This window comes from Cryptomeria japonica, chromosome 1, assembly GCF_030272615.1.
Source record: "Cryptomeria japonica chromosome 1, Sugi_1.0, whole genome shotgun sequence".
Lineage (NCBI taxonomy): Eukaryota > Viridiplantae > Streptophyta > Pinopsida > Cupressales > Cupressaceae > Cryptomeria > Cryptomeria japonica.
The window spans coordinates 337,915,672-337,925,755 of record NC_081405.1 but is presented as its reverse complement, the minus strand read 5'-3'; the positions used below and the strand labels follow the sequence as shown (position 1 = coordinate 337,925,755).

The following is a 10,084-nucleotide window of genomic DNA, read 5'->3' as shown; positions in this document are numbered from 1 at the left end:
TAATTGACCAAGGATATATAGATACATGGTCATAGATATTGGTAGAAATGGATGGCGAGATGGAGGAGGATAATAATTTATGCAAAGGATTGGATTAAAGGAATGAAAGGATGATGAATGCATGCTAGATGATGGATAGTATCTTGGAGTACTTTGTGGATAAGTGGATGGAGATGTTGGGAAGATCAACATTAGCACACACCTTGAAGGGTGGTGGAGTTTTGGAGAAGTGAATTTTGAATTAGATGCAGGATAAAATTTGGATTTTGGGACATGAAATAAGGACCCAAAATAGAAGGAGATGATAGACTTAGGATAGTGGATTGTAGGACATAAGGACCCAAAATGAAGTTGGAAGGTGAGATATTTTTTGATGGTGGATTAAAGGACTTATGAGTGGAGGAATATTTTGGATTAGCAAGTTTGGATGCCAATTTGTATTGTGCTTTGAGATGCATTGCTTATATGTGTAGTTTGGGAATCCACATGGTTTTGGATTTTTATTTTCAAGCCTTTGTTGTCATTTGAATTTTTATTTCTTTTGGATCTGTAATGGTGTAATTTGGAATTAGGGTTTCACCAAGTAGGATAAGACCACCAATTAGCCAAATTAACCAATACATTAAAAGGAGGATGAACCCTCAATAGATCCAACCTAAATTCTATTAAGAAGAGGGTTGAATGTTGATTGAGGTCCTATTTCCCCTTTTGTTTGAGTTGAATTGTGTTGGAATTAGGTTTTGAATTGCAAGTAGTAAAATCTATAACAACAATGAGAAATTGAAATGAAATGATGAAATTAGAGTGTTGCATAATCCAGACAGAGTTGTAAGCTAAGATCCGAGCAAGAGAAGAGGATTAGAGCTCGTAACCAAAAGTTTGAGAAAACTTGTCTGGACTAGGGTGATGGGCGCCTTGGTCCTCCCCTAGTGCCCTTGTCCCTCTACAACGCCCTTGTCCTAAGGTGTTTCCAGAACTTCTACAAAAGACAGTTCACTTTGTCTCAGTCTCCTATGTCCTTTCCCACTTTCATGGCTCCCAAATTTACCACCTACACACAAAAAGAAGGGAAATTGTGTTGTGGATAGGGGTTTGACCTAGATTTTCCTTAGGTCAAACCTCGAGTTTGGAATTTACCCTAATTGAAATAAAAATAGAAATTGAATTGTAATGGAAAATCTTGCCTTTTGAGGACAAGGGATTGAAATGCTTGAATGTAGATGATTATACCTTCAATAGGTGATGCAATGCTCTTAGGATAAGTCCTTCATGTGTTGATGAAACTACACAATAAATCACACAAAATCCATCATGAAATCATAATTGAAACATAAGTTGAAGATGCCTTTATGTAGTTTGTTGTTCCTTGAATCGGATTTTCTCTTGAATTGATGATAATGCTTAGATATGATTAGATTATCATGAAAATGAATTGAGATGGATGCCTTATATAGGGATTTCATAATTAAAATCACCATAAGGCCAACTTAGAATTGATATATTTTCACATGAATTGGGATTTAAACATCATAATACCGCCAAAACATGATCTCGAAATTCAGTGAGAAAAACTTGGGACTAGAGTACCATGCTCTGGTTTGGCCGACTTTTTTCCCATTTTTTAGGGATGCAAGGTATCATGATTATCAATCCTAGCTTAGTGTGATAATTCAAGGTGTTTAGATATGCAAAATCAGGCCTTGAATGTCAAAATTAGGAATCGGGGTTTAATTAATTGATTAAAGAAGATGCAATAAAAAAGGGGCACACTTAGGGTTAAGGACCCACTTTTATAATGTGTGGAGTGATAAGAGAGGACTTTAGATTTAATTAAATTAATAATTAAATGCTTAAAGGAATTTTTAGAATGCAAAAATGCAACACACTAAAGCGGGTGCTAACCTAAGGGTGAAATTATACAACCTTAATTAAGGGTGTACAATTTACAACACTACATGATCATATTTTTTTTTCTTTAGCATGTATTTTTGAATGATATGTTGATCCTTGTATTTTTGTGGATTTTTGGCTTTATACATTTTAAATATAGCATCCAAATTGCTTCAAATAACAATGGTATGGGTGCATGAGGATGGATCTTTCTTCTTGGAATCACCGTTGTCATTACGCCAAAATCTCGAGCTGTCAACAAACAGGAGAGTGCCCAAAGACAAGGATCTATAGGAGGCGGGAGGAAGCGCATGTCATGAATCCCAAAGGAGGTGCTAACCAAGTCAACAATCTCCCCCTCAACACCGATTGAGGGTTCCACACCAAAAAAATGAAGGAGGTCTCTTGGGATTCAAACTCGTAACCCAGCGCTCTGATACCAATTGTTGGAATCACCACTTCCATTACGTCAAAAGATCGAGCTACCAATGAACAAGAGAGTGGCCAGAGACAAGGATACATGGGAGGCGGGAGGAAGAACATGTCGCGAATCTCGAAGGAGGTGCTGACCAAGTCAACATTTCTAAGATCTTATGGATGGGGTGATGGAGGGAGAATATTGGAATGAATTCAAGGATGTATGCCTTTGTTGATCTTTCTTAGGGATTTGAGGTGATGGAAATGTGGACTTTGAGATAAAGTTGATGGATGTGGTGGATAGATGCATGTAAGGATCCAAGATGGATGGAAGAGATGAATCATTTAATTTCGGTATATAAGGACCCAAGATGGATGTGGATGAGGAGGGAATTAACTTTTGGAGATGCTCACCCAAAATGGATTTGGAGGATGGGAGATGGTGGGATTTAGATTTAGATGGAGGGATTTTGGGTTTGGAAGGGATGAAGGGTATACCAACATCTTGAGCATGAGCTTGGTATTTAAGGCCATATGAGCATGGAGTTTATTTGATTTGAAGGGGTTTTAATATGCCTTGTTCACAGAGGCCTAACCATTTTCCTTGATAGTTCATGATTTTGCCAATGCGATACTTATTGTTTCAGAAACAAGATGAAAGTCCATTTTGAGGGGGAAATGAGGTGGAAGGAATTATAAGATCTCAGAGGAAATTGTATTGGATAATGATGGAGGAACCAAGTTGGTAGGTATGGGATTCATGGATAGTTTGGATAGGGGTGATGAGATATTATTGTGGAGGATTAGGATTATGAGGGGGATTAAGAGTATTGGGATCTTGAGATGTATTAGGATCATGACATGGAGATGAAGGGATACTTTGATCTTGACTTGGGAGGTGATCATGAGGGGGAGGAGGGTGGATGTATTGATCTTGATTAGGAAGGGATTTATGAGATGGAGTGGATTGTATACTTTATTCTTGATATAGAATGTGATCATGAGGTGGAAGAGGATCATTTGATGGAGTAGAGGGGATGCTTGGATCTTGAGATGGAGGATTTATTTGATCTTGAGGTGGAGAGGAATCTATTCTAGCATGCTTTGGAACAATCTCTTGGCATGTTTGGAGCTTCGAGGATGGAATGATGGAGGAGGAGACAAACTCTTCAATTTGGGTGGATGAATAGATGGGGGATTCATGAAGCTTAGGAGATTGAGGTTTGGCTTGATTTGGAGGGAATGTAGGTGGATGCATGATATATTGCACAACTTTGTTTTGAGGTGGGGATTTAGTCTCCTTTGTTAATAGTCCTTGGATAATTTCATGAACAAAGGAATTGGAGGATGGGGATGAATAAATAATATATAATATGAATGAAAGATGGAATAAGATTACCTTGTCTTTTACCTTTTGACATTGAATTTTTCTTGCAAACTTTATATCTTTTCCAAGAAAAGTTATTTCGAGCCCTCTAAATTAGCTACAGACATAATCACTATTATGATCTTGTCTTCTAAAAAAATGTGAGGTTATCCCGAATTTGTGATCCTATTTGCATTTATTACATGCTTTGATTTTTCTCCTCTACTGTTATACCTATGTTGGGTGAAGATGACATTAATGAACACATATGAAAGCTTGATGATTTATGATTGAATTACTTGACTTCCTTTAGCATTTTTTAAGCTCCTAAATTTTTCTTTTTCGTAATGTTGAATGTGAGACATGTGATATCTATCTTTATGAATGTTGATGCAAACTATTTTGATTGTTCTTTGCCCATACTACGTGTGCATTTGGTTCTCTAATGCTAAAACATTATGAATCCTTTATCCATTCCTCCTTGATTGGCCTTTCTTTTTTTAAAAAGTCTTAGGGCATGTCTTCAAATATGACAACTTGTACCACACTTTGGACATGAAAGTAATAATCACAAATTTGAATTAAATTAATATAAAATTAGTGGGAGGTGGATTTGAATTTAGCAACTAGGGTCTTACTAACAATCATGTCCATGAAATTTAAAAGGATGATAAATGAGATATACAATTAAATAAAATTTAAAATGAGTAGAAGAGTAAATAAATATATAAATTCATTCAATTACCACACTATTGAATTAATATATCTCTAAACATAAATAAATTGAAAACTTAAATTTGTTTACAGAATATGCACTTTGTGCTATAATTCTATACATTTTTATAAGACATTGTTTTACTTTTAAAATTCAACTAATACCTTAAAAATATAAAAGAAATAACACCTTAAATATAACAAATTTATTGAAGTTTGATCATAACACGTGAGTACAATCTAACCAAAAAAATATAAATATTTTACAAAGAAAAAAAAAACCTAAAATACCATATGATAACCATATATATAAAAACAAAAATATAATTACATATATCTTAAAAAACTAAATTTAGAAAATAAATCTTAATTAATTCAAAGTTCTATAATTCTATACATTTTTATAATATATTATTTTACTTTAACATTAGACTAATACCTTAAAATATACAAGAAATGACACCTTAAAACCTAAAATACCATGTGATGATCGTATATAAAAACAAAAATATAATTACATATATCTTTAAAAAACTAAATTTAGAAAATAAATTTAAATAATTTAAAATAAATAAAATAATTATTTCTCGTTTTTAGGATATCTATACCTAGTATAAACACTGAGATGCCACGTTCAAATCCCCGAAGAGAGGAGTTGGCCTTGTCCTTGACCTTGTCCTTGACCCAGATGCATTTAGTGGCTATAGCAAAGACAAGTTGGGCTTTTGGGATCGTCTAATTAATTTGGACTCGCAGACGTTAATCAAATTATTGCGTGATAGAAAAGAAAATGTCCAAGCATTCAACAATGGATAATGTTAACTTGTTTAACTAACACAACGGAGGGGACATCCAATTTAAAACAGTCTGCTGGTACATTTCGCGACAATTGAACTAGTTTCCTGGTTGTCCTAGCATGACAACAATATCCCCTTCCTTGCCTTCAATAACCAGCAATGTGGCAGTGTCACTACCAAAGCAATCCACGAGGAAGAAGAAGACGAGATTGCTGAGAATTCAATGCAGAGTGGACGAAAAGAGTACAAGTACTGATAAGGCAGGGGCAGGTCTTTCATGGGTGAGTCCTGATTGGCTAACGTCTTTCATGAAGATGAGGACTGGCCCAGATGAGTCTGGCATTCCCATGGCAAATGCAAAGCTGGATGATGTGAAGGACTTGTTGGGTGGTGCTCTTTTTCTTCCCCTCTTCAAATGGATGAAGGAATCCGGCCCTGTTTATAGATTAGCTGCTGGGCCCAGAAATTTTGTTGTAATTAGTGACCCTGAAGCAGCCAAGCATGTCTTGAGAAACTATGGCAAGTATGGCAAAGGGCTTGTTTCTGAAGTTTCTCAGTTCCTTTTTGGTTCGGGCTTTGCCATTGCTGAAGGAGAGTTGTGGATGGTAAGCACATTTTATTCCATTGATTTGCGTGCTTGGGATGACAACTTATAGAAGAATCAATAAAAGAAATGACACTGTGTATCTAGAATATCGAGAGTAACAATAAATACTTACCTGTGGAAACATGAAAAATCTGATAATTAATCCCACCAGAATTTTCCTGCATTTGAGCAATTTCCAGAGTTGGAAATGGTGAGATTCTGTAGAAATTATATGTTTGCTTAAGTAAATTAATATCAATGAGGAGATTTACTTGTAACATGTATTGATATTAGAAGGTTTCTGCATTCAAGCAATAACCCATTAGGGGCAATTTTAGAATGCTATAAAAAATTAGATGTTGAGGCATGCTTTCTTTGTTACTTACTAACTCAAATGTTTGGATGCTGTTAAATACTACCTTGAAATCTTCTTTATTCAATCTAGTAAGGCAATGCTCCCATGCAAGGGGCTTCCAAAATTCTCATAGCAGGAGCTGCTGAGTACATATAGGAGTGTTTCGCAATAAAGTGCATGCTTTCTGCTCTGCTACAGATAAATGGGAGCCTTCATCGAAAACTTTAAAATCACCATTATAATCTGCAATGAAATGTTAGAAAAATTAAACCACCTCTATGCTGTCATTGGGCAAATAACTCTCATGTTGTTGCGCAGAGCTTCACCCCCTCTCGAGCACTCACTTGAAATCTCCCAAACAGTAGCTCACTCCACATTTTCTGAAAAAAATTCCCAATATAATTATGATTTCATGTGAGCACTTAATAATAATGCATTCACAATAGTGGTAGCTGCCTTCATTGCCACCTGTCCTTACGCACACCCCAGTGAAATATCATATAGTTGAATTTGATGGTTTCTGTATTCAAGCTATATCCAGCAGTTTAGTAAAATAACATAAAAAACAGATGTTTTCTTTGTTACTTATCAACCCAAATGCTATGATATTGTACAAAAAATGTACTAATTTACTGTAAAAATCATCTCCTTTAATATAGTAATGTCAGCAAATCAATGTTTAGTTGATTTTTTAATCCGTGGATGTTTCCTGCCTTCAAGTAATGCCCATCAGTTGAAATGCTAGAATGCTATATGACTAACAAACTATCTTCTTTCATCCATAGAGTAACAAGTTACCACCTTAGTAAAATACAATCCTGAATTTTAACAAAATTTAGATTTTTCTGCCTTCAAGCAAATAGCCATCAGTTGAAATGCCAGAATGATATAGGAAGACTGATATTTTCTTCAAGACTTATGACCCAGATTTTAGGGCACTGTAAAGTGTAAAAGACTATTTGCTTTCTGTAAAAAAGCAACACCCACCTCTAGGATTGATAGAATATTTTGAAGAAACTAGAGAAATCCTTAAAGAAGTAGGCTAAAACAAAATGAATCTCTTTAATATAAAGTAAAAACCTATCTCTAGGATTGTTAGACAGTGGTCAGATGGGCAGTGCTTCTCCAAATGTTTTCAGATGGTATAGCTGACTATATTAGGAGTCTTTTGTGGTAATGTGTGGCTTGGGGGTTGTTTGTTTCTTGAGCTGTTCTTTATGGCCTCTGCTGGTTTTTGTTTCTGGGATGAGGCCCCTTTTTTGTAAAGTTTTTATTTACTGTTGGTGGTGTGCTTGCCATGTTTTTGGTTTGTTGGTCTGGTTGGCCTTCATCCCTCTGTGGTTCTATCTTGACATACATGTTTTTTAAGTTTATGCACGAGAGAGGCCCCAATAGAATCCCTACGTAAACCATCAAAAGAAAAACAATTGGAGTCTTTTGCAGTAAAATGATCTCATGGATATATTTCACCTCGGCTACATATATTTTGGAGTATTAGCTACCATTGACTAATCCCCAGGGTTACACAGGGATGTGTCACCACCCCCAGCTCATCCTCCCCCTCCCCTTAAACCCTGTGTTCCCATCCCTTGTGGTATCTGCTGGATACGAGGATGGCAGTAGATGTCCCCTGGCCGTTTCCTGCCCTTGAAGTTTTAAGGGAGGTGTCCTTGAAATGTCTTGTTAAGAGGCTCTATGTCTTGGGGAAATATAACATCCCGGGATAGTATAGGATATGTGATGTCCCTTGACCATCTCAAGGATGTCTAGATGTCCTTGTTTTTCTTGGGGTGAAAAAAAAAATTAAACAAAAAAAGGGTTGTGGGGGGTCCACAAAAACCCCCATGGTCCTTATCAAACAATAATCCCTCCTTATAACTAACCCATTCACTTATTTGCAACTCACAGTTACCACAATCAATTTGCATTTGGTGACAATTGTATCTATATATATAATCTTATTGCTATGCCTATTGATGGACGTTTTTGTCATTTTGTGATTTGGACATTTTAAGTTTTATTGCCGCTGTACTAAAATCAACGAATCTTGAATTTGATACATTTTGTGAATGTCTAAACTTGGATTTCGATGTCATGTATATGCTGCTCTCCTCAAAAGAAAGTCTCCTGGACTGTCATCCCCAAAATGTGTGCTGCTATCCACATACTGCCCCATCCTGTGAATACCATGGAACATAGGTTTTCCCACAGGAATGATTCTTAATACTTTCATGTAGCAAAAGAACTTTATGCCAGTGCTGCAGACTTCAGACCCCTTCCCCAGCAGCTGATAAACATCTACCTCCTCAAGTGTAGCCTTTCTGATTTTTTGGGATTCTATATTATTTGCACTTTCTGAATGAATTACATTTCATGGGAACATCCATGGCCTAAAAAAATTGACAAATATAGCACTTTACATTGGACTTTTCTCCTATAAAGCAGTAACCTCAAAGAAGCTACATTTCTTAGAGTTGCTAAGTTAATGTTCTGTTGAATTTTACTTTTGCGATCCCCTTCTCTTTTCTGCAAATTTTGATGTGAAGTTAAGACAATCTCACTTGGTCACTGTAGAAGATTACAGCCTGTGGCCTCTCATGCACAAATTTTAACACAAATGGCCTGACATGTCATGCTGGATCCATTGCTGTCTTTTGATAATGTTGTTTGCAACATTGTTCAGGCAATCTTGAATTCAAATGAGCTAGTTTCAATTTGCAACGCTTTGTTTTGTAAAGCAAACATGCCTTTAAGGAAAAAGTAGTTTCAATTGATCTCAATTTTGACACTCTTCTAGTCACCACCTCATTGTAAATTGTTTCACCCATCTTATAAATAAATGAACATGTAAAATCTATCATTTGTAAGAGTAAGTCCTGAATATGTGCATATGTTAGGATCTTTCAAAGAAATAATGCCATTAATTCACTTATCACTACTATTGAATTGAATTCTTCTTCAAGCAATAAACACAATCTTTCTGTATCATTATCATAATGTGAAGTAAAACTAGGAACAAAACTCTATTGGTATGCTAGTAAATCATAGATTGGATAAATTGTCTGTCAAAGCATGCTTATGAATAGAAGAATGAGCTTGTTACAGGGTTTTCAGACTTTTCAACATAGTTATGTTTTTCATAAAATATGAGCAATATTTATATATGTATTTTTGCAGGTCCGACGTAAGGCAGTTTTGCCTTCCATTCATAGGAAATATCTTTCTGTAATGGTTGATAGAGTATTTTGCAAGTGTGCTGAGAGGCTAGTAGAGAAACTGAATAGAGATACAGAAATGGCTGTTGAGGTGAACATGGAGGAAAAGTTTTCTCAGCTAACACTGGATGTTATTGGCCTATCATTGTTCAACTACAACTTTGATTCCCTCACATCAGATAGTCCACTAATTAATGCTGTTTACACTGCTTTAAAAGAAGCAGAATCTCGATCGACAGATATTCTGCCCTACTGGCAGGTAGTTTTGAGCTTTTTTCTCTATGGTTTGAGTGGATTTTGTGTAACTGTGCTTCCTCCGCTTTGCAAGTTTTGTAATGTCCCCTACCTGATCTATTTAAATATACTAAAATTGATAGATTTTCTTCAATAAGTTATTAACAAGTGCTTGTCTATTTTCCTTATTAGCCGATTAATTATATTATTCATAGTTCTTAATATAGATATCAAACCCTGCTACTACTTCAGTTTTAAGGGAGAAGGGTTTACATATGCTACCAAAGCGCTTAGAGACCAACTACAATAGGTTCCCTCAAAGTTTACAGATCCAAGCCTTTACCTATCTTGGGTCTATACCCTCAAGGCTTATGGGTCGCTGATCCCCACCCTATCTTGGGACTTAACCTATTGCTTGGATTTAGACTGCCCCTCTTTGGAACATCTCAATCCCATCTTCTTAAATACGGAAAGTAATAACATGATTTAGACTTTAAGTATATATATTTC

The 10,084-nt window shown here is 35.8% G+C and overlaps 1 protein-coding gene across 3 annotated transcripts in view; it reads left to right on the top strand.

Moving 5' to 3' along the window:
- Positions 1–5,058: 5,058 nt before the first annotated feature.
- LOC131043582 (carotene epsilon-monooxygenase, chloroplastic) overlaps positions 5,059–10,084 on the top strand; it is an 80,010-nt gene continuing 74,984 nt past the window's right edge. Inside the window, exons 1-2 of one of the 3 annotated variants that reach the window (XM_059217941.1) lie at positions 5,059–5,789; positions 9,303–9,599. In XM_059217941.1, coding sequence (XP_059073924.1) covers positions 5,304–5,789; positions 9,303–9,599 — 783 coding nt within the window. In that variant the 5' untranslated portion in view covers positions 5,059–5,303. The remainder of the gene's footprint in view (positions 5,790–9,302; positions 9,600–10,084) is intronic. The other 2 variants (XM_057976812.2, XM_057976813.2) reach the window with 2 other exon arrangements.